We start from the raw sequence: 25,501 nt of genomic DNA, 5'->3' as shown, positions 1-25,501 counted from the left end.
ATTTGACAGATGACCCAGGAGAGTTCAGCCGTGTTCCAGTTAAATCTTGGTCTCTCGGGATCCTCCTCTCCTCTTCCGGCTCCATCGCTTCTCCCAGGGAGGCCCCTGGCTTTAGGGGACATGTTCTAAGACAACGACCATCCCTGTTGGCCTTGGACCAAGAGGCTCCGGGGATGCAGGACTGTTAGGGCCAAACCCAGGACAATCCTGGGAAAACGGAACGCCCGAGTTAGACCCTGCTGAGAGCTCAGTCCTCTGGCCTTGTGGCACCTGCCTCAGTGTGGAAACTGAGGCCCCAGAAGGAGGAGTCTCACCTGGCCCAGGGTGAGAGTAGGGATCAGACCCTCTGACTGCTGAGTCCATCACCCGCTCCCGCCTGGCCCCTCACCTCTCACCCCACCCTCCACCCACGTCATCCTCCACTCCAGATATCAGAAAGATGTTTCTAAAAATGCAGCATAATCAGTTCCCTTCCCCACCACTTGCTGCCAGCAAGAAACAGGTTCTTATTGCTTGTGGGTTAGTAATACATCAGTTTGTGGGTTATTAGTATGTCAACTTATATTACCAAACATTACATGTAGGGGTTACTCAAACTATTAAATATATGAATTCATTTTTCTACATATTCAATATATGAATTTAGATTATAAGTATACTAGGGGCCCAGTGCATGAATTCGTGCACCTTGAAAGGAACTGTGGGCTGTGAGGCTGCTGTGGGCACAGGGGCGGGTCTTGAGCCATCATCCATGCCCGCGCCTGGCCCCTCCCACCGTGGCCCCCTGTCCCCTGTCTGCTGGCAGCCCCACTCCCGCCACCACCGCTCCCACGCACTGACGGCGCCTGGCCCTGCTCACACCCACTGACTGTCAGGGGATGCAAGTGGGGCCAGTGTCGTCAGTGGGTGCGAGCAGCTGCTGCTGTCCCAATTGCCCCTCAGGAGCAGGGGGAGGTGGAGAAGCCCTCAGGGGCGATCGGGGCCTGCAGCCGCTTGCACCTGCTGATGGCGCTGAGCGATCGGTGCCCGTGCTGGGCACCGGCAGCGGGTGCGAGCAGTGGCTCTAGTGCTGGCAGCAGGTGCGAGCACTGGGCGGGACCATGGCGTGCGGGAGCAAAGAATTTTCAGTAACCACTAGAGGCTCGCCCCGATGGCAGCGACTGGTGCCCCACCTTGGTCTGGCACCCCCTGCTCACCTGCTCCACCATTCCACCGCAGCCAACGCCCGCCATGTTCTGCACATGTCCCCTGGTGGTCAGCGCACGTCATAGCGACTGGTTGTTCAGTTGTTCCACCATTCGGTCTATTTGCATATTAGGGTTTTATATATATACTAGAGGCCAGGTGCATGAAATTCGTGCACTCGGCGGCAGTGGGGCGGGGGTCCCTTAGCTTGGCCTGCACCCTCTCGCAGTCTGGGAGCCCTCAGGGGATGTCCAACTGACAGCTTAGGCCCACTCCCCTAACCCAGCAGTCAGACATCCTTAGCATTGCCACGGCTTCTGGCTGAACGGTGCTCCCCCTGTAGGAGCACACTGACCACCAGAGGGCAGCTCCTGCATTGAGTGTCTACCCCCTGGTGGTCAGTGCATGTCATAGCGACTGCTTATTCTGCTGTTCAGTCAATTTGCATATTAGCCTTTTATTATATAGGATATATGTAAAATATGTGGATTTATATGTAAACATTAAATATATTGATTTATTTAAAGATATTGAATGTAGTAATTTATATTAATAGTATCTTAATTTTGTTAAAATATACTAATTATATATTTACTATTACTAAAATATTAAATATATAAATTTATTTATAAACATATTACATATATGAATTTAATTTTATTAAAATATATTTATTTTATTTTATCTATCACTAAAATTTAATGTATGAGTTTATCAACATTAAATATGTGAATTTATGTTATGAACATTAAATATGTGGACAAATTTAATATATTGATTTTTTAAAGATACTAAATATAGTAATTTATATTAATATTTAAATTTTATTAAAGTATATTGATTATTATCTGTTAGATATATATTAATTCTAGTAATGACATATTCACTTTTAAAAAATAAACTTTTTGGAGAGAGGATCATTTAAAAATTTTTAAAAATATATTTTTATTGATTTCAGAGAGAAGGGAGAGAGATATAGAAACATCAATGATGAGAGAGAATTATTGATCAGCTGCCCCCTTGGGAATCAAACTGTGACCTTTTGGTTCATAGGTCAATGCTCAACCACTGAGCAATGCCGGCTGGGCAAAGGGAGGGTCATTTTAGATGAACAGGAAAGTACAAGGTTATAAAGCTACCAAGATCGTGCAAAGTTCCTGTATGTTTTTTGCTCATAAGTTAACATCTTACGTGATCGCAGTACATTTGCTGGGACTGAAAAATTGACACTGATACTTAACGTCAGTACATGATGATTACCTAGACTCCAGACTTCATTCCGATTTCCTCAGTTTCCCCGTTAACATCCCGCTATGTCCTAGGACCTATCCAGGGCCCCACATTGTGTTTAGTCGGCATGTCTCCTTAAGCTTCTCTGGTCTGTGACAGTTTCTGTCTTCCCTTGTTTTTCCATGACCTTGACCACGGTGAGGAGTACTGGCTAGGTGTTTTGTAGGATGTCCCTCACTCTGGGCTGGGCTGGTGTTTTCTTGTGGTTAGACTGGGGTTATAGGTTTCTGGGAGGAAGATCTCAGAGGTGATGTTCCCTCTCCAAGCCATCATCATATCAGGGGTATCGGGTACTTGGTGCCCACCTGACATCACAGGTGATGCTAACCTTGGTCCTTTGGTTAAGATAGGGAAGACATACCAATTTTGAATACATGGTTGATGTGACTAATGTTGATGGCTACTGTTTATTGAACACTTACTAGGTCGCTATTGTTTGCTCCATGACAGGGAGCTAAATATGCTAATTGCTTTCATGACATGTTTGCCATCAAAGCCATAATCAGTATCTGGGATCTGTGCTTTGAAATGGGGCTGGATTTACAGCTCAGCCTGCCCCCTTTCCAGCTGTATTGACTTCTCGCAGGCTTATAGCCTCAGTTTTCTCATCTGTGAAATGGAACTAGTCAGAGTTGGTATGTCATGGAGTCATTGTGGGGTTTAAAGGGTCTTGTCCCAGCCATGACCTCATTGGAGCTCTGAGCAGCAATGTCAAACCCAGCCAGTTAAGAAGTCCCACACGAAAGAACAGATAGGGACTCCTCGAAAGTAGCAGGAAGCATGATGCATGTCAGCAGTGGCGTCTCGGGCATGTTGTTTTCCAGTTACCTTGCTCAGCTTTCTTTTCTAAAACCTTTTTATTTTGAAATTCACAGGAAGTTGCAAAAAAATAGTAGAAAGAGGTTCCATGTATTCTTTCTTTCTTTATTTTTAAAGAAAAAGGTTTATTACTTACCAGCCCAGGAGTGGATGAGGCAAACCACGGGGCACACAGCAAGGTGGTGGGGGGAGAGTGCGCGAGAGAGCAAGCCTGGGGATCTGCTTTTCATTTATTTATCTATTTTTTCAAAAAAATGTTTATTGGTTCCAGAGAGGAAGAGAGAGGGAGAGAGAGAGATAGAAACATCAATGATGAGAGAATCATTGATCGGCTGCCTCCTGCACATCCCACACTGGGAATGGAGCCTGCAACCCAGGCATGTGCTCTGACCGGGAATTGAACTGCAACCTCCTGATTCATAGGTCGAACTCAACCACTGAGCCTTGCTGGCTGGGCTGCTTTTTATTTATTTATCTGGACATTTAATATTATTTTATATTAGTTTCAGGTGTGCAGCATAGTGGTTAGACATTTATATAATTTATAAAGTGATTCCCACCTAGCACCATTCATAGTTATTACAGTACTAGAGGCCCAGTGCAGCCTGGCCTGCAGGCATAGGGCTGAAACCAGCTCTCTGACATCCCCTGAGGGGTCCCGGATTGTGAGGGGGGGCAGACCAGGCCGAGGGACCCTACCGGTGCATGATCGAGGCTGGGAAGGGACTGTGGGAGGGCTCCAGGGCATGTCCAGCCAGTCTCACCCAGTCCCTATTGGCTGGATCCCAGCAGCAAGCTAACCTACTGGTCGGAGTGTCTGCCCCCTGGTGCGCATCATAGTGACAGGTCGAATGGTCCATCGGTGGGACACTTAGCATATTATGCTTTTATTATCATACCTAATAAAATAGTAATATGCAAATTACCATCACTCCGCTACGCCCACGATTGGGCCGGCTGGAGGCACGGGGGGCGGGACTCAGGGTGGCTGATTGGCTGGCGGTAGGAGAGGGGGGCAGGGACTCGCGAGTCCCCGACCCCCGCTCCTCCCGCCGGCTTAAATGGCCAGCGCTGCTTAGGCCGGCGCTGCAGAAGACGCTGGTGGTGGAACTCGGGGTGGCCGATTGCGTGGCTGCCGGCACCAGTTATCCGCCAGCAGCAGTTTTCCTCTGGCCACCCTCCCGATCGGAGTTCCTCTCGGGGTGGCCGATCGTGCTGGTGGGAGGCGCTCTGATCGACGGGTGCCCAGAGGAAAACTGCTGCTGGCGGAAAACTGGTGCCGGCAGCCAGGTGAAGGAAAAGTCTGTTGCACGAAACTTCGTGCAACGGGCTCCTAGTATAAGATGATTGACTAAATTCCCTATACTGCTATTTTGTCACTACCAACCTGGCATTCTTTAACCAGTTTCCACCAAAGGTAACAGCTTGCAAAACTAGAGTACAATATTACAACCAAGATGTGGACATTGTTATAATCCAGAGAGACCGCTGCTTTTACAGGCACACACTTGGCGTGTGTGTGTGTGTGTGTGTGTGTGTGTGTGTGTGTGTGAATGCAACTAGCCTATGCATGTGTATTTCATTCCGTGCAATTTTATCACCTGTGTAGCTTATAGTAACCACCACAGTCAATACACAGGGCTGTTCTCTTACTGGAAGGATCCCTCCTGCTACCCCTTTAGAGGCACACTTACCCCTCCCAACACCCAGCCCTTGGCAACCACTAACCCATCTCCATCTCTATAATTCGATTTCAACATGTTATAGGAGATGGAATTGCACAGTCTGTAATCTTTTGATTGGCTTTGTTCCATCAGCATAACGTGCTCAGCTTTTCACAGTATTAGTTCATAGAAAATCCTCAAAACAGCCCCTCACGATTGGACTAGTATGTCCATGTTACGGGGAGGAAACAGATTCAGAGAGGTACAGTGGTTTGCACAAGGTCACACAGCTTGAAGATGGTCTTGGATTGGTTCATGCTGAAATGTGTTCAAGAAGGATCCCATTTTGGGACTATGAGTGGCCTTCACACCTGTTCACAGGGCTGAGGCGAGTGTGGGGTCACTCCAAGGAGGACTTTTAAGTGGCTCTTGTCTTTGGCTCAGAGACTAAGTCCTGTCTCCAAGGGGCTGGCTCACTCAGCTGCAAAGAGCTAGGAGCCTCTGCTGAGTGCGGGGCAGCTTCAAAAATAACTTCTTAGGTCTGATTGCTATTTCCAAACAATGGCTTCTAGGAAGTCAACGTGGCCCTTCGGTTCTGGAAAATATGGGTTCTCAGGGCAGCTGCTACCTGCTCTAGATGGAACCAAGGTCTGGCAAAGGATGGCCTGAGGACCAAATCCAGCCCACCATTTGTTTTTTTAAATAAAGTTTTATTGGGACATACTCGAGAGCATTCATTTGTCTAAGGTTATGCCATAGCACTCAGGCGCATGTTGAACTTCACTACCCCCACCTCCCACATGTGTCTCCCAAGTGTCCGCACTCAGGCCAGCGTGTGACACACACTCTCTCCCCTTCTCCTCTACTTTTGCAGTCATCGAGTGGGAGATAGAACGGGGTCTGCTGAGCTTGACAGATGGGGAGCAGGGGGCCACTGTCTTCTTGAGGGAGATCCAAGACCTTAACAGACACATCCTGGAAGACTGTGCCCTAAAGATGGTGGACCGGCTCGCGGACGGCTGCCTGGACACAGACGCCCAGAACCTTCTCAGCAGCCTCAAGGGGCGCATCGCTGACATGCAGCCGGGAGTCCTCAGGGCCCACCACCTGCCGTGGAGCCGCGACCTGGTGAACCCCAAAAATAAGGCTCACGCCCGGTACCTGCAGGAGCTAGGGGAGCAGTTTGTGGCCAGGGCTAACCACCAGGTCCTCGAGCGCCTCCGGGAGCTGGAGGCGGGCAGGCAGGAATTGGCATGGCTCTACCAGGAGATCCGTCACCACCTGGGGCTGAGTGCCGAGGCCACTAGGACCTTCTGCGGGCGCGAGGAGCTCCTGGCCCGGGTGGGACAGCGACTCCGGCAGAGTGACAATCACCCCCACACGCCCCTGGTGCTTTTTGGCCCCCCAGGCATCGGGAAGACGGCTCTGATGTGCAAGCTGGCCGAGCAGATGCCGGGGCTGCTGGGCTGCAAGACGGTGACCGTCCTGCGGCTTTTGGGGACATCACAGATGAGCCGCGACGCCCACAGCCTGCTCCGGAGCATCTGCTTCCAGGTGTGCCTGGCCTACGGGCTGCCCCTGCCTCCTGCCCAGGTCCTGGAGGCCCACACCAGGGTGGTCCAGTTTTTCCACACCCTCCTGCACACTGTCTCCTGCCGGAACTTCGAGTCCCTGGTGATCCTGCTGGACTCGGTGGAGGATGTGGACTCCACCCACCGTTGGAGGAGGGTCCCCTGGCTGCCTCCCAAGTGTCCCCCCAGGGTCCACCTCATCGTCTCGGCCTGCTCAGGGCAGCGGGGAGTTTTAGACACTGTGCAGCAGACACTCATTGACCCAGAGTCCTACTGGGAGGTAAAACCCCTCTCCAGCAACCAAGGGCAAGAGATGATCCGGCTCCTGCTGGCGGCCTCCAGGAGGACACTGAGCCCAGGGCAGAGGGATCTGCTCTGGGCCGGCCTCCCGGAGTGCGGGCACCCTGGGCAGCTGAGGCTGGCCTTTGAGGAGGCCCGGAAATGGGCATCCTTCACTGTGCCCGCCCCTCTGGCCTCCACTGCTGAGGAAATGCTGCACGAGCTGTGTGCCCGTCTGGAGCAGACCCACGGGCAGCTCCTGGTAGCCCACGTGCTGGGCTACATTGTGTCTTCCCGGTAAGTCTCTGTTTTTTCCCCGCATTAAAAAAACACACCTGGATTAATTTTATTTTTTATTAGAGGCCCGATGCACGAAGATTCGTGCAAGAATGGGCCTTCCTTCCCCTGGCTGCCAGCACCGCCTTCACTCTGGCCAGAGCCGCATTTCCACCTTGCTCAGGCCCAGAGTCGCCTTTCTGCCTTTCCTCCGGCCTGGAGCCGCCTTTCCGCCCTCCCACGCTGCCCAGAGGCCTGGAGCAGCTGGGGCTGTGTGGAACGCCTGTGTATGCAAATTAACCTGCCAGCTTTGTTGGGTTAATTTGCATATTTGCTCCTGATTGGCTGGTGGGTGTCGCAAAGATACGGTCAATTTGCATCTTTCTCTTTTGTTAGTGTAGATGCTAGTAAATAGAGCTCATGTACAAGAAAAATATAAAACATGCTACATAGAAGTCCCTCTCTTAAAAATAAATATGATTTAGTGAACTAAGTTGTAATCTAATATACAACTCATATTATAATGCATATTGCTGAGAAACATTAGTTGCAATGCATTTTTTTCTTTTTTTGTTTTTAATCCTCACCCGAGGATGTGCATATTGATTTTAGAGAGAGGAAGGGGGAGGGGGGAGAGGTAGGTTGCCTCCCCTACTGGGGATTGAACCCATAACCCAGGTATGTGCCATGATTGGGGATGGAACCTGCAACCTTACAGTGTATGGGACAATGCTCCAACCAACTGAGCCACACAGGCCAGGGCAGTTGCAATGCATTTTTTGGAAAGATGCTTTCGGCCTTATTTTTTACACGTAAAATAATTTTTAGGTTTTTTTTTGAAAACAAGAAAATTCTCAGAAAACCTCAAGCAAAAACCTTGCACAGACCTAAGGGAGTCTGACGGCAGTTTATAATATTAATCTGACCTTTATTATTATTGTTATTATTTTCAATATTTCCTTGTTCTAGATCATATATTTTTTCTTTTCCAGCACCCCCATCCTCCTCCCCTTTGGCAACCATCAGCTTGTTCTCTGTATCTATGGGTCTGTTTCTGTTTTGTTTTGCTTATTTATTTGTTTAGTGTTTTAGATTCCACATATAAGTTAAATCATAAGGTATTTGTTGTTGTCTGACTTATTTCACTTAATGGACAACCCTCTAGGTCATCCAGGTTGTCACAAATGGCAAGATTTCATTCTTTTTTATGGCAGAGTAATATTCCAATATATATATAGTGGCCAGATTATTATGATCTCTGAACACATAATAACCTGGCCATTCAGTATATATATATATATATAGATATATATAGATATATATATATATGTATATTAGAGGCCCGGTGCATGAATTCGTGCATGGGGGGGGGGGTCCAGTCAGCCTGGCCAGGGTGAGGGGACATGAGCAGTTGGCCGGCCTGCCTGCTGGTCGAACTCCTGGTCGAGGGGACAATATGCATATTAGCCTTTTATTATATAGGATATACACTGAGTGGCCAGATTATTGTGCGTTCAGAGATCATAATAATCTGGCCTCTCAGCATATATATATATATATACTAGAGGCCCAGTGCACAAAATGTGTGCACTGGTAGGGTCCCTAGCGGCTGCCGGCTGGGGCCTCCCTCCTTTCCCTCGGCTGGCCCAGTGCCCTGGTCAAACTCCCGGACAAACTCCCAGTCATAGGGACAATTTGCATATTACGCTTTTATTATATAGGATACCATCTCTTCTTTATCCATTCACTCATTGAAGAACATTTAGGTTGTTTTGATATCTTGGCTATTGTAAATAATGCTGCACTGAACATTGGGGTACATATGTCTTTTCCAATGAGTGCTTTGGGTTTCTTCAGATAAATACCCAGAGGTGGAATTGCTGGGTCCATATGGCAGCTCTATTGTTAACTTTTTGAGGAACCTCCATGCTGTTTTCCATAGTGGCTGTGCCAATTTACAACCTCACCAACAGTGCACAAGGGTTCCATTTTCTCCATGTTTAACTCTTTTTATTTATTTTTTATTTATTTATTTATTTATTTATTTTTTTATTTTTATTAATCCTTACTCAAGGATATTTTTCCTATTGGTTTTTTAAAATATATTTCTTTATTTATTTTAGAGAGAAAGGGAGAGGGAGAGAGAGATAGAAACATCCTATATAATAAAAGAGAAACATGTAAATTGACTGTACCTCTGCTACGCTCACCAGCCAATCAGGAGTGAGTATGCAAATCAACCCAACAAATATGGTGGGTTAATTTGCATACACAGGCGCTTGGCGAAGAGCAGAGTGGGAGAGCCAGTGGAGAGTGGAGCGGCTTGGGGAACTTGGCTCCCCAAACCAGCAGACGGAGAGCAGAGAGGGAGAGCTGGTGGTTTGGAGGACTTGGCAGAGCGGGAAGCCATGGGATGGAGACAGAGCAGGAAGGGAAAACCAAGAATGTGGGGAGCACCAGAATTCTGGGAATAGTAGTTCTGGTGGCAGCCCAGGACAGGAAGTGGAAGCCCAGAGCACCAGGAATGCTGAGAATCATAGTTCTGGGGGCAGGCGGATCTCCTAGACACTAGAGTAAAGTGAGCCTGGAGCAAGTTACTGTTGTGGGTGGGGGATGGAGGGAAACCAAAGGTGAGAGACATAAGTAAAATCAGAGTGTCTAGGAAAAATTAAAGGGAAGATATCCTAAAACTTCCAGGAAACCTCCACCAATGAAGCAAAGAAAAAAAAAGCCTCTATTATTTTGTGAGCAACAAACCAAACTGGGTTGGGGTCTCAGACAATTCGCTCATATGATTGCAAAAACAGACAGAAACTCCTGGATTGGAGAGGGTTCCCCTGAGGGTTCCCAGATTGGAGAGGGTGCAGGTTGGGCTGAGGGACCCACCAATTGATGACTAGTCAATGATAATAGAGAATCATTGATTGGCTGCCTCCTGCATGCCCCCTACTGGGGATCAAGCCCACAACCCGGGCATGTGCCCTTGGCCAGAATTGAATCTGAGATCCTTCAGTCCGCAGGCCAATGCTCTATCCACTGAGCCAAACTGGCTAGGGCTGATTTTTTTTTTCTTTAGAGAAAGTGGAAGGGAACGAGGGAGAGGGGGAGAGAGAGAGTGAGTGAGAGAGAGAGAGAGAGAGAGAGAGAGTCATCGATTGGTTGCCTCCCACACAGTGCACCCGAACAAGGCTGGGGATTGAACCTGCAACTCAGGTCCTCTTTTTAGACTTGACCTATAAGGCATGCAGTCATCTCCTAGGGCTGCTGTAACAAATGACAAACTGGGAGGCTGGCTTAGAACAAGAGAAATTTGTTCTCTGACAGTGCTGGAGTCCAACAGTCTGAAATCAAGGTGTCCGCAGGGCCGCGCTCAGGTGCGAGAGGAGAACCTGTCCTAGGCCTTCCTTGGGCTCCTTAGCGTCACTCCAGGCTCTGCGCATGTTGTCTCCTGGCCTCTCCCCGTGCGTGTCTCTCTGTCTGAATTTCCTTCTTCGTGTAAGGACCCTGCTCGTTAGATGAGGGCCCACCTTAATCCAGGATGACCTCACCTTAACCTGATCACGTCCCCAAAGACTGTTGTCAAATAAGGTCCCATTCACGGGTTCCATTGACGCTTATTTGGGGGAAACACTATTCCACCCACAACAATTCATGTATCGTAAAGTTCACTCTTTTAAAGTGTGGCTCTGAGAAGGCTAAAAAGGGCTAATTCCAATGCAACTCTGATATTTGGGGCTAGTGATCTGAATTCATGCCAGCAAGCTCAGTGTACATTCTTGATAACCTATAATTAAGTCCCTACCTCCTTCCCAGATACTTGTCTTGCAGAACCTGTTACTGTGAACAGTGCACTGCCCTGGAGGGAGGGTTATTAATGCTGGCGCCAGGCCAGTCCATCAGCTATGGCCTGGAGACCCCCAACACCTGGGGGCCTTCTTGCAAGGCCTGCGAAAAGGACCGGAAGCATGGTCCATATTTGCGGGACAAAGACCACAGGGAGATATAAAAAGAAGCCCCATGCATGTTTCCGCACTCAGATTTGGAAAGCTATTCCCTGAGTCCGCTGGTGTATTAAACAGTATCCCTCCTCTTCCTTAAAGCATTGCTTGGTTTTTCTTTGGTCTTCTGCAACAGCTCCATTGGTCAGGCATTGTCTTGTGCACTGAAAGGTTGCTGGTTCGATTCCTGGTCAGGGCACATGCCCAGAGTTGAAGGTTCAATCCCCAAGAGGAAGCCAATTGATGCTTCGCTCTCACATCCATGTTTCTCTCTCTCCATCTCCTCTTCCTCTCGCTCTAAAAAAAGTCAATAAAAATATTTTTAAAAAAGAAATTATAAAGTGTACATTTCAGTGGCATTTTGTACATCTCCAGTGTTTAGCAACCACTATCCATCTCCAGAACATTTCATCACCCCCAAAGGAAACCCCATCTGCATTAGCAATGCCTGCCCCCCATTCTCCCTCCCCCGGTTCCTGATACCCACTGATCTGCTTTCTGTCTCTATGCAGACAGAAATATAAGATTTATTTTGTAAAATTTTTACTTTGAAATACTTTCAAAGTATAGACTAATGGAAGAACTCCCATAGTGCAAAGAATTCCCCCACATCAGGTTTTCTCAGCCTTGGTGCTACTGACATTTGGGGCCAGATTCTTCTTTGCAGTGTGTGTGGGCCTCCTGTGCACAGTAGGGTGGTAAATAGCATCCCTTGCCTCCACCCACAAGATGCCATCCTTATCAGGGCAACCAAAAATGTCTCAGGGCGTTGCCAAGTGTCCCCTGCAGGCAGAACCGGCTCTAGTTGACAACTGCTGCCAAATGCCCTTCCTCCAGAATCACCAATTAGCCACATTAGCTTTGTCTCCCTCCCACCTTCTCTTTCTCCCCCCCCCCCCAATCTCTTTTTCAATATGTGTTTATTGATTTCAGAGAGGAAGGAAGTGGAAGAGAGAAATAGAAACATCAGTGATGAGAGAGAATCATTGATTGGCTGCCTCCTGCATGCCCTGTTCTAGGGATCAAACCCGCAACCCCGGCTTGTGCCCTGACTGGAATCGAACCGTGACCTCCTAGTTCATAGGTCAACACTCAACCATTGAGCTATGCCGGCCAGGCTCTCCCTCTCATTTATTTATCAATGTTTTCCTTCATACTCTTCTATCTATCTATCTATCTATCTATCTATCTATCTATCATTTTTCTTTCTATTTTTTCTACTTATCTATCATCTATTTTTCACTAGCTAGCTAGCTATTTTTCTTTTATTTATAATCCTTTCTATTTATCTATCATTCTCTCTTTTTATTTACCTACCTATCTAATCTCTGTCTTAATATCTATCTATTTAAACACACACATAACCATACAAACACATACATAGTTTTCCCCTGAACCACTTGAGAATTTATTACAGGCATCACTCCTCTTTACCCTTAAATATGTCACATTTTTCCTAAGAACAAGGACAACCAGAACCCCACGTTGGCACAGGACAATGACAAAACTCAGGAAATGTATCACCGACACAATTATATTATTTAATACACAGTTCATAGTTAAAACTTGCCAATTGTCACAAAAATGTCCTGTATAGCTGCCAATTCAGAACCACACATTGCATTTAATTATCATCTCTTTGGTCTCCTATAATCTGGAATATCCTGTTGTCTGTCTGTGCCCTTTTGAAGAGCATGGACCACATTCCTCAATTTTTAATGGGTATATGTATCCTGGTCCTGCTTTTGAATAATGGGTCTGGTACAGCAGGTCTGGGGTAGGTCCTTCCACCTGATGTTTGGTCTGATGTTTCCTTGTGATCACATCCAGGTTAAACCCGAGTGATGCTTGGCCCTTCTTGGGCACGATTTCCCCCCCACACACACACACACTGTAAATATGCAATGTTTCCATTTGTAATTACAAAACAATGTGCGGGGAGATTTCAGGGAAAAAAAATCTCCTTAAAGCAAACTTCTCTGGCCCAGCCAGTGTGGCTCAGTGTCTGAGCATTGACTTATAAACTAAGAGGTCACTGGTTCAATTCCCAGTCAGGACACATGTCCAGGTTGCAGGCTCGATCCTCAGTAGGGGGTGTGTAGGAGGCAGCCGATCCATGATTCTCTCTCATCATTGATGTTTCTATCTCTCTCTTCCTCTCCCTTCCTCTCTGAAAAAAAAAAAAATCTAATAAAAGAGTAAGATGCAAATTGACCGTACCTTCACGATGCCCACCAGCCAATCAGGAGTGAGTATGCAAATTAACCCCAACAAAGATGGCAGGTTAATTTAGGCGCTTAGCGGTGGAGGTGGGGTGAGATGCTTGCCACGATGCAGGCATTCCGCATCACCCCAGCCACTCCATGCCTCTGGGCAGCATGAGAAGGCAGAAAGGAAGCTCCGGCCGGAGCAAAGGCGGTGCCTGCAGCCAGGGAAGGAAGGCCCATTCTTGCACAAATCTTCATGCATCGGGCCTCTAGTATATATATATTTAAAAAGCAAACTTCTCTGAAGAATCAACCTCAAACCTGTATCTACATTTGTAGATACAGGTTTGAGGTTGATTCTTTTGCTGGCTTGTGGCATGGAAGTCAGCAAAATTGTAACAGGAAAATCTAATTCTATTGTGTTTAAAGAAATGAAGGTTGCTCAGCCCAGAGAAAGTTTTGGGGCTGCAAACTCTGGTGAAGCTGGGTCAGGATGGTCAGGAGGGATTGCTCAGAGATGCCATGTGTGGACAGTGAGTCAGAAAAAATGAGCAGGAGCTAGAAGCGTGTTCATCTCACGCACCCAGCAGCCCAGCTGAGCTCCCGCCCCCAGGAAGGTGGATGGAGGCCAATTAGCAGACACACCAGACAACAGAGCTTTAGCTTAATAAAAGCCGCCAGGAACGCTGGAGCCCATAAGCAGGGATGCTTGACAATGCAATTTTGCCTCTTCTCTGTTTTAGGGGCAGTTTTTTCTCTTCCCGACCTTTGTCTTTTGCCACAAATCAGGCAAGGTGGGCGGGGATCAGGGAGGGGGCTTTTTGTTTGTTGTTTGGTTGGTTTGCCAGGAACAGAATCCCATTCACACTAACGCTTAAGCAATAAGGGCTTTATGCCGAGGCTGAGGGAGGCGCTCGGGAATCCAGGGCCACTCCAAAGCCAACTCCAGGGGGCATACCCCAGATTTTGCCAGTAGTACCCCAGAGTGGGGGCCTGGCATGGACTCTACAATGATAGACTGGGGAATGTTCCGGAATAAAGGGTTTGGGCCATCAGGCCACTGCGCTGATGTCTTTATGGAGGAAGCAGGTTGTCATGGAAACAGGCAAGCCACAGGAATCAGGGCAGCTTTTCATCCCCTCTCCCTCTGGATCCGCTCCGCACATCAGCTTTTGTGCTAGGCCCTTCCTTCCTCCTCCCCAGACGTCCAGCTTGCCACAAGCTTTGGTTGGCATCCTGAGCTCCCATTTCAGGGGCCTGACGCCATCGTCCTGGCTCCCCCTTGAATCCTGCTCGCAAAATCCGGGGAGACAGAAATCAATTGGCCTTTCTGGCTCCACATCTGATGCAATTAGTGGAGCAGTGGGGCCTCAGAGAGGGCAGGACCGCCGCTCTTTCGGGTGCGGAAAGCAGTTGAAGGTTGGTGACGACAGGGGAGGGGACTTGAGTGCCTCCAGCTCGATGAACGTATGCTGTTTACAGATGGAGTTGTTGGTGTGACGGTGGAGCCAGGAGTGTGCTCACCTCACAGCACCCAGCAGCGCAGCTGAGCTCCCGCCCCCAGATCAGAGTTGGAGCAGATCTGAGTTGTTCTAGGCCAGCGCCCCGCCCCCCAGGGAACACCTGGCAATGCTTGGGGACATTGTTATTGTCATAACTTGGGAGGGGGGTGCTACTGACATCTAATGGGTGGAGATCAGGGATGCTGCTCAACACCCTGCAGTGCTCAGGACACCCCCTCAGGGAATGATGAAGCCCCAAATGTCAGCAGTGCTGAGTGTGAGAAAGTCTGCCTTAGCCTGAGAGACCCTTCCCCCCTCCCCATCTCTCTCCCTCCCTCCCTCTCTCTCTCTCTCTCTCTCTCTCTCTCTCTCTCTCTCTCTCTCTCTCTCTCTCTCTCGTTGATACCCACCTTGTCATACATCAGAAAATTCTGAGTAGGCCATCTCTATATGTGAAGAAGGTGGCAAGTGTCTTGATCAAAACGAAGACTCTTAAATTTGATCAACCCTAACAAGGACTTTGCTCAACATAACAGAATTTTTTTAAAAATCCACATGAGTTTCTAAGTGAGGTGCAAGCAGAAGCCAGCCTCCCTCGCTCCCCTGCTCCGAAATGAACTCTGACGGTCTCCATCCCTGCAAAGCTCCCACGCTCGCAGGTGTTAGAAACTCCATTCAGTTCAGCACCAAAACCAGATGATCGCCCCATTTAAAGCCACTCCCTCCCTCTCACTCAGCCCTTTCTCAGGCCAGGAAATATGGGGTAGACTGGGGTGGGCATAGTTGGTTTCAGCATTATTTTCCCAAGTTACCTCCTCTCTCCCTCCCTATGCTCCCCTGGGGAGGGGACGGTTGGAGGTCCTGCAGCTGTGTGGCTGCAGAAGGAAAGGTCAGGAAAGGTCTTAGGTGATGGGTACAGATGGAACCAGGCGTTGGTGCCCACTGGGCCTGGGCATGTCCAAATGCTGACCCTCAGGGTGACGGGCAGGACACTGTGCAGCGAGCTGGCCATGCCCCTCTACCCCTTGGCGTCTGCGTCCTCCGCGTGCAGGAGACACAGGTGTGTTTCCCATCCTTCCTTCCTGCAGGCACGGGCTCTCGGAGGCTGAGCTGAAGGACGTCCTGTCCTTGGATGATGAGGTCCTGCAGGCTGTGTACCAGGACTGGACGCCGTCCAGCAAGGAGCTGCTGCGTTTCCCACCCCTGCTGTGGGTGAGGCTTCGTCGCGACCTGGGGAACTGCTTGGCCAGGCGGCCTGTGGATGGCTTCACACTCCTGGCCGTCGCCCACAGGTAGGCCCAGTGCAAGAGGCGACGCTGTCCGCGTGCCCAAGAGCAAGAGCTCGCTGACCAGGCTCCTCCTTGGTCCAGACCCTCTTCTCTCCCCATCCCCAGGAGTCAAGTCCACTTGGTCCAGCATTCAAGGGTTTCCATGCCCCGACTCTAACATAACTAGCTTGTTTTCTATGAGGAGAAATTCACATATAAAATTCACCGTTTTAAAGTGTACAACTCGGTGGCACTTCGTACATTCACAGTGTTTGCGACCATCCCCTCTAAGAAGTTCCAGGACATTTTCATCACCCCAAAGGAGACCCCGGCCCCAGGAGCAGTCTCTCCCATTTCCCCCACAGCCCCTGGCAACCTCCAACCCGCTTTCTGTCGCTGCGCATTTGCCTGTCCGGGACATTTTATATCGATGGGATCAGCATGTGGCCTTTTGTGTCTGGCTTCTCTCACTCAGCATCATGTTTTCGAGATTCGTCCACGTTATAGCACGTGTCAAAGCTTCATTCCTCTTTATGATTGCAGGGATGCATCACTATTTATTTATCTGTTCATCCACTGATGTATATTCGGGTTGTTTCCGCCTTTTGGCGAGTGTGAATAGTGCTGCTGTGAACTTGTGTGTACAAGTTTTTCCATTCCCTTGGTATATACTCAGAATATATATACGCATATATACTCTATATAATTCCAGGAATAGAATTGCTAGGACATTCAATAACTTATTTTATGTTTAACACGAGGAGCCCAAAGGTGTTTTCTTTAAATAAATTTATTTGGGGGTGGGGGGGAAGATGGGCCGATTAAGAGATAAATGTTAAGTAGCAAATAGAAAAAAAAGAAAAAAAAAGAAAAAAAAAGTAGCAAATAGGACAGGTGGTCAGAAGACTTAGTGAGCATCTGGATGGTGATTTAGGATGGACTTGCATTTGGGAACTGTCTCCTGGAAGGCCAGTGGCCAGCTCTGAGCTTGCCGGGTCCCCAGGCCCACCAGCCCATGTCCCCTCTCTGCAGACAGCTGGCTGAGGTGGTCCGAGAACGCTACCTATCGGGGCCTGAGAAAGCCATGAGGCACGGAATCTTGGCTGACTTCTTCTTGGGAGCCTGGAGCCAGGGCACCAAGAAACTCATCACCCTGCCACTCGTGGGGAAGCCCCTGAACCTGGACCGCAAGGTGAGGTGTCTGCACCCCTGTTCGCCTCCACCTTCAACCTCCACCCGGCTGTGCGGGCAAGACCAAGTCACTATTCACACATTTCCTTCCAGTCTTTCTTCTTTTATGCCCAGGAGCTGGGCATCCTTAGCTGATGTGCTGCCCCCTCGTTTTTTTTTTTGTTTTGTTTTGTTTTTGCCTCTCAAACACCTCAAGGCACAGCTTAGATGCCTCTTCCTACAGGAAGCCTTCCAGGTTTTTCTTCCTTCTCAATTACTTGGTCTTTACTTTGTGTTTCCTTCACTCCGAGGCAGAACTTACACGTTTTTAAAATCACTTTTTAAAATGATTTTTGAAATCATTTTAGACTTACAGAGGAGTTGCAAATTGAATACACAGACTTCCCATGGGCTCTTCTGTCAATTTCCCCCGACATTAACATTTTCCATAACTGTAGCCCACTAGCAAATACACTTGCAAGTCTTCTGTTGTCATAGATTTTTTTTTTCTTTGTCCCCTGTGATGGACACACAGGAGGCCAGAGACAGGGCCAGACCTGATGGTCTCTCGGTGCTGCCCTTTCTCCTCTCTCGGGACTCACAGGTCTTCTCCCTGTGCCCAGAACCCCCGCAGGCTGTCGCATCCTTACCCTCTGGGATGTGGTCTGTACTCCTTCCTGGCCCTCCAGCCTCAGGACCTTTAGTTCATCCTCCCAAGGAATGCTTCTGACAATGCAGTCTGATCATGCCTCTCCTCTAACACCTCCCATGGCTCTCCAGTGCCCTCTGTGCCCTGTCCAACCTCCCCAGCCTGATATTCATGATCTTCTGCCTACAAACTCCACAGTCTCTTTCCCACCATGATCGCCCACTATGCCTTATTATTCAGCCCTCCCCAAACTCTCATTCTGCTCTCTCTCTCTCTCTCTCTCTCTCTCTCTCTCACTTTTGGACGGTTGCACATGCCATTCCCTTGCCCAGGAATCCCATTGTTTGCCCTCACATTTCACCAGGCAGACTCCTATTTATCCTCTGAGGCTCTGCTCTAATGCCCCTTGGGTTCCCGGAACCCCACATCCCTCCCTCTGCCCCAGCCCAACGTGTGGTGGGTCTAGGGCATCTCTGTGTGGAATTGTGTCCCCGCTCCCCCCAGCATCACACAGTGCCCGGCCTGGCCTGCCATCCCCTCCTCCTCTGCAGGTGGCCCCGCAGCCTTTGTGGTTCTCGGATACTGTTGCAAACCTGCGGAAGCTGAAGGAGTTGCCTTATCACCTGCTCCACTCGGGCCGCCTCGAGGAGCTGAAGGAGGAGGTGCTGGGTAAGCCCTGGGCAGGACCCTCCACTGTGCTGCCCCTTTCAAGAGCCTGGGAAGAGGGAAGGGCAAAAGTCAATGTCCTTGGCTTCTCTTGGGCACTGGATCTCACCTGGTGTGGTTCTGTGCCCCCTTTTCAGGGGACACTTGGCAATGTCTGGAGATAGTTTGGATGTCAAGACTCGGGGAGGGGGTGCTATTGGCATTGAGTGCTGGTGGATAGTGCAGAGGGCGAGAAAGTCAGCCTTAGAATGAGAACGACCCTGTCTATCAATATGGCAATTGTCCCTGTTTACCTACCATCTTTCTATCATGTCTATTCCTCAATCATATCTACCTTTCATATCTGTCTATCATTTCTATCTCTATCTCTCATTTATGTCTTTCTATCATCTTTATATCTATCTATCCATCTATTATCTATCCATCCATCTTTCTTTTTGTCTATTTATTATCTACTAGAGGCCCGGTGCACGACGTTTGTGCACTGGATGGGGGATCCCTCAGCCCGGCCTGCGCCCTCTCGAGAGAGGCTCCCACCACCGCCACTGTGCTTGCCAGCCACAAGCTCAGCATCAGGCTGAGCGGCGCTCCCCCTGTGGGAGCGTACTGACCACCTGGAGGCAACTCCTGTGTTGAGCATCTGCCCCCTAGTGGTCAGTGCATGTCATAGCCACTCTGCCGTTCAGCAATTTGCATATTAGCCTTTTATTATATAGGATTATTATATAGGATTATCTCTATCTCTAATTACCATCTATATTTGTCTGTCATTTCTATATCATCTATGTCATCTTTATGTCTTTCCATCTGTCATCTATCTATTCATCCATCTTTCTGTTTATCCATCTATTTGTCTATTCTATGTATCTATGTATGTATAGGTATATCTGTGTATCTATGTATCTATGTATGTATGTATCTCTCTATCTATCACTCATTCATCCCTGTGATTCTCAACCAGGGGTGATTCAGCCCCCCAGGGAATACTTGCCAATGTTTATGTTTTTGATCATCATGACTCGGGGGGATGCTACTGGGCTCTGGCGGGTGGAGACCGGGGATCCTGCTCCACACCCTGCAGTGCACAGGACTGCCTGCTGCAGAGAACCACCCGGCCCCGGGTCGCAGTGCAAGAGTGAGAAGCCCTCCTCACAGCCCTCCTCCCAGGATGAACAGGAGTGGGGGTTGCAGGGGAGGCATGTGCTCCTCACAGCCCTTCTCCCCGCAGGCAGCATGAGCTGGATTTCCTGCCGAGGTGTCTCCGGGGGCATTGAGAGCCTGTTGGATGATTTTGACCTGTGTGCCCCTCACGTGGACTGCCCCGAGGTGGGCCTGGTCCGAGAAGCCCTCCAGCTGTGCCGCCCGGCCGTGGAGCTCCGGGGCCTGGGTGAGTCGGGCGGGCCTGGCAGGGGTCCGCTCTGTACTGACCACTAGAAGCCCATTCCTCACTGAGCCACCTGCTGGATTTTTACTACCTAGCATACACCCGTCTACACCTTGGGCTTTCTCCTAGTCCAGCCTCTAGAACTTTAAATTGAACCCGGGAGAGTTTTCTAGTGAAAACTACCAAAGCAGTGTCTACCCCTCGCCCCGGCCAAGCACCATTTCTAGAAAGGACCAGATAGGTGACAGTTCAAGTAAAATCAAGGCAAGAAGGTCAACACTTAATATAACAAAAGAGAAAACACGTCCCCACAGATTTAAATATATATAGCTGATTTCAGAGAGGGAGAGAGAGAGGGAGAGAGAGAGAGAAACATCAATGATGAGAAAGAACCATCGATCGGCTGCCTCCTGCATGCCCCACACTGGGGATGGAGCCCATAACCCAGGCATGTGCCCTGACCAGGAATCGAACCCTGACCTCCTGGTTTAGAGGTCGACACTCAACCACTGAGCCATGCCAGCCCGGCCCAACAGATTTTTTTTTTCATTGATAAAATGTAAAACGTAATTGTAATAATTGAGCATGACTTTTTGCTAATTCAGGTCTACTAATGAGAAAGACGAGGGAATCCTTGTTCTGAGGATTAACATTTTGCTTCATTGTGGTTCAAAGTCAGTGTTTCCTGTCATCCCATCAATTGCAAACACGGATCTGAAAAGTCCTTCTCAGCTCTCAGGGCAAGTCATGGGGCTGCCCTAGGGACGGTAGAATCTCACGTCCTCAGCTGATGCTCCGTCCAGCATGGCATTGGTTTGTTTGCTTTTTGTGGTAAAATACATGTAACATAAAACTTACCATTATAACTTTTTAAAAAATCCTTACTGGAGGATATTCTTTTCTCTTGATTTTTTTTTTTTTTTTGAGAGAGTGGAAGGGAGGGGGAGAGACACAGAGAGAGAAACGTCGATGTGAGAGAGACACATTGAGTGGTTGCCTCCCACATGCACCCTGACCAGGGCGGGGATTGAGCTTGCAACCCTTCAGACTGTGGGCTGATGCTCTAACCACTGAGAAAACTGACCAGGGCCTATTGTAATCAGTTTTAAGCACATAGTTTAGTGGCATTAAGTCAATCATATTGTTCTGTAGCCATCACCACCATCCATTTCTAGAACTTACCATCTTCCTAAACTGAAACTTTGTCCCCATTAAACACTAACTCCCCATTCCCCTTCTCCAGCCCCTGGCACTCGCCATTCTACTTTCTGTCTCTAGGAATCTGACTACTCTAGGGACCTCATGTAGCTGGAATCACACAGTATTTGCCCTTTCATGACTGGCTTCTTTCACTCAGCATAATGTCCTCTAGTTTCATCCATGTCATCGTATGTGTCAGAATTTCCTTCCTTTTAAATGTTGAGTAATATTCCACTATATGGATGGACCACACTTTGTTTATCCGTTCACCCATTGATGGATACTCGTGTTGTGCATAATGCTGCTGTGAACATGGATGTACAAATATATTTTCAAGACTGCTTTCTTTAAAAAAAATTTTTTATAGATATCAGAGAGGAAGGAAGAGGGAGGAAGAGAGAGATAGAAACATCGATGATGAGAGAGAATCATTGATCGGCTGCCTCCTGCATGCCCCACACTGGGGATTGAGCCCACAACCCGGGCATGCGCCCTGGCTGGCTGGAAATCGAACTGTGACCTCCTGGTTCATAGGTCGATGCTCAACCACTGAGCAACACCTGCCAGGCAAGACTGCTTTCAATTCATTTGGTGAATACTCAGAAGTGGGATTTCTAAGTCATACAGTAATTCTATGTTTAACTTTTTGAGGAACTTCCATGCCGTTTTCCATAGCAGCTGCACCATTTTGCAATCCCACCACCAGTGTCCAAAGGTTCCAATTTCTCCACATCCTCACCAACACTTACAATATTCTGATTTTTTAAAAAGCATTCTAATGAGTGTGATGTGGCCTGGGTGGCCTTTATCACATGATTCCCACCAGGTTTTGATTAGAGGCTTTTATAAAGGTGCTGAATTTCTATATCCCTCCCACGGTTCCCTCAGAGCTCAGCCAAACACTGCGCCTCCAAGAAGCCTGTCCAGCCATCACTGAAGCTGAACACCCCCTGCCCGCCCCGCCCCCCGCCCAGCCCTTGCTTTTTCCATCACTGCACCCTGCTTCCATCTGTCTTAGCTCTTATTTATTATTTCTGCTGGTTTTCTTTTACATCGTGTGTCTGCCCCACCAGCTTGAGCTCCGTGAGTGTAGGGGTGTCATCCACTTGCTCCCTGCCAAATCTGCCCCCGCCCCCACGCATAGACCAGTACTGGCCAAGCACATGCGTTTTGAGCCCCACTGTGTTGATTTAAATCAGGGCTCTCCCACTTACTGGTAGTGTGACCTCGAAAGCCCCTTATCCTCCCCACCTCACCCCACCCTACCCCTGCCTTGCAGTCCTCAGTTTTCCATTCTCAACCAGGGCTCTACCAAAATGGAATGATGATTGGCCCTCCCACCTAGGGCTGCCTGGAAGGGTAGGTGAGTCAGTTCATGTAGAGCCTGTCCGCATGGTGCCATTGAGGGTCTTTTCACCGTCACACGACAGCATCAATATTGTAAAGAGCCTTGGACAGGCCATTTCTGTAATGAGTGAGCCTCGCCTTCCATCATCTACATTAATAAAAGAGAAAGATGCAAATTGACCGTACCTTCGCAATGTCCACCAGCCAATCAGGAGAGAGTATGCAAATTAACCCAACAATGATGCCAGGTTAATTTGCATACACAGGTGCCGAGTGGCTGGGGGCAGGACGCTTGCGTCATCACCATGGCGACGACACAGGCATTCCACACCACCCCAGCCGATCTGGGCCTCTGGGCAGCGTGGGAAGGTGGAAAGGTGGCTCTGGGGCCAGAGCAAAAGCGGTGCCAGCAGCCAGGGGAAGGAAGGCCCATTCTTGCACGAATATTCGTGCATCGGGCCTCTAGTCTGTGAATAAAGTGTCTAGGGTCCCACCCAAGTCGAGGCACTGGTGTCCACCATTAGTTATGCATTTCTCGCACAGTCATGCTCACCAAGAGTTGTAAACCTCACAGGGAGTGATTTCCCAGGAAAACAGCCTTGCGCACAACTGCCTGGTTTAAGGGAAGAATTAAAAGCCCCAAAATACAGCATGTTCTTTGCAGCATCCTTGATTGACAACCTGTGGCTCCCCCAGCGCAAGGAGGTGTAGAAACAAATGTTGCCACCAGAGGACCCAGCTGGGCAACCATCTGATCTCTGCACATTCCAGAACTTTCAGCTCCTAACAATGGGTGGATATTACCGACTTCTGTTGCCTTGGGCGCGGTGCCATTTATTACCCTGTTTTTATTTAAAAGACTGTTTTGTTAATCATGGTGTGAGAAATGGCTCGCCTGTCCGAATTTCCAATGACAGACTGGGAAACAGAAGCATGGCGAAAAGGAGACTTTTAATACCACTCTCGAGAGCAGGGACACACCTGGGGCAGGGATCATAGCCTATGTAGTCCCTCCTCTGGTTCCTCATTGGCTGAGTACTATCTGGTCACCTGTTTCCTAATAGTTGCCTACATCTTGCTGTCTCCCATTGGGCCATTAAAAAAAAATGGGCTGGCTTTCTAGCTGACTCCACCTCCCTTTGTTTAGGGGAATCTTCCTGGAAAATGTGCTCTCAGCTCTTGTACCCTCTCCCCATCTATAACCTCTCCCCATTCCCCCACATCCTGTTTGCTCTGGGGAAATTCAGTAGCTGCCTGGCCACATGCTGTTTCTTTTCTATGAAGATGAATCAGAGGCATGTTTCTTACAATGGGTTTTAGGTACATTCATTTTTATTTTTAAAATATGGCATTAAAATTATATTTATCTTAATGGTTGAGCTTATAGGCGCCACCTTAAATTCTGCATCCATGACGAGTGAGGCACTTGCCCTCGGTCCTGGCTCTGCCCCATTTCACCCACCAGCAAACAAAGGCACAGGGCATTGCCACTACTGCCCCGGGACCCAACGACAGGGACAAAATAAACTGTCTGCCTTCAGTATCCCTGGTCTTTACTTAGCATTGGAATCAAACTCTTTGGGTCAGATTCCTGCCTCTGACTGGCTGTGTGGCCTTATGCAAATTGATTAACCTCTCTGTGCCCCAATTTTCCCCTTTATAAACTTGGGATAATACTGATGGTGCCTCTGTGTGGTAGGCAGAAAAAACTGCCAACCCCTCACCCCAAATACATATTCACTTCCTAATGCCTGGAACCTGTGACAATCACCTTTTATGACAAAAGACATGATTAAGTCAAGGATCATGAGATGAAGAGTTCATGCCAGATTATCTAGGTGGACCCTCAATGAAATCACAAGTATCCTTATAAAAGGGAAGCAGAGAGAGATTTGAAACAGGAAAGGAGAAAACATGGAGACACACAGAGGAGAAGGCTGTGTGAAGATGAAGGCAGAGATCTGGGTGATGCAGCCACAAGCCAAGGACACCTGGAGCCCCAAGAAGCTGGAAGAGACAAGGAAGTATCCTATCATAGAGCCTTCTGAGGGAGCACAGCCCTGCCGACACCTTGATTGTGGACTTCTCGTCTCCAGAACTGGGAGAGAATGAAGTTCTGCTGTTTTAAGCCATCCAGTTTGTGGCCATTTGTTACAGCAGCCACAAGAAACTAATACACCATGTAACTGTGAAGTGCTGGGGACATGATCGGTATTTCTCTAACCAAGACTTGCTGGGTGTCTATAAGGTTCTAGGCAGTAAGGACACAGCAACGAACGAGACAAACATTATTCCTGTTTCCAGGAAACTCCAGGTCTAGGGTAGTGGGGGTGGCTGGGCCCTGAATAAACACACAAAGAAATGCCAGATTGCAACTGCGATAAGGCCTGAGCATGGGGACTGTGTGGACTGGAGGGTTGGACTGGAGAATGCTATTTTTCAGAAGTGACCTTTGAGCTGAGATGAGAATGAGATGATTGGCATGAGAAAGGGGAGGGGAAGGAAACGTTCCAGGCAGAGGCCCAAAGGCTGGGAACCACCTTGCACACTTGAAGTAGGGACAAATGTACCTGCATAAGAGGCAGGAGAGGATCGATGGGCAAAAGGGAGCGTGCTTGACCCGGAAAAGCAGAGCTCCTCCCTTTAACTGGAGTCCCCTCTGTTGCAGAGAGGAGCATCCTATACACAGAAATCCTGGCCAGACTCCATTTCTTCGCTACCTCGCATCCGGCACTGGTGGGAGAGCTGTGCCAACAGGCCCAGCGCTGGTTCCGGGAGTGCCCACACCCTGTGCTGGTGCCTCTCGTAGGATTCCTCCAGCCCCCAGGAGGACCCCTCCGGGCGACCCTCACTGGCTGTCACAAAGGTGGGTCTCCCCCATGTAGCAAAAGTCCTGCCGAAACCGGTTTGGCTCAGTGGATAGAGCGTCGGCCTGTGGACTCAAGGGTCCCGGGTTCGATTCCGGTCAAGGGCATGTACCTTGGTTGCGGGCACATCCCCAGTAGGGGGTGTGCAGGAGGCAGCTG

At 48.8% G+C, this 25,501-nt stretch overlaps 1 protein-coding gene across 1 annotated transcript in view; it reads left to right on the top strand.

Moving 5' to 3' along the window:
- The window catches only part of NWD1 (NACHT and WD repeat domain containing 1), a 60,269-nt gene that overhangs the window by 9,661 nt on the left and 25,107 nt on the right, over window positions 1–25,501 (top strand). Inside the window, exons 4-9 of the mRNA XM_008157809.3 lie at window positions 5,833–7,105; window positions 15,880–16,083; window positions 17,092–17,251; window positions 18,430–18,547; window positions 19,773–19,931; window positions 25,144–25,341. Of these exons, the coding sequence (XP_008156031.2) occupies window positions 5,833–7,105; window positions 15,880–16,083; window positions 17,092–17,251; window positions 18,430–18,547; window positions 19,773–19,931; window positions 25,144–25,341 (2,112 nt within the window). The remainder of the gene's footprint in view (window positions 1–5,832; window positions 7,106–15,879; window positions 16,084–17,091; window positions 17,252–18,429; window positions 18,548–19,772; window positions 19,932–25,143; window positions 25,342–25,501) is intronic.

Source organism: Eptesicus fuscus, chromosome 6 (genome assembly GCF_027574615.1).
Source record: "Eptesicus fuscus isolate TK198812 chromosome 6, DD_ASM_mEF_20220401, whole genome shotgun sequence".
Taxonomy (NCBI): Eukaryota; Metazoa; Chordata; class Mammalia; order Chiroptera; family Vespertilionidae; genus Eptesicus; species Eptesicus fuscus.
This window is presented reverse-complemented; position numbering and strand designations above follow the sequence as displayed.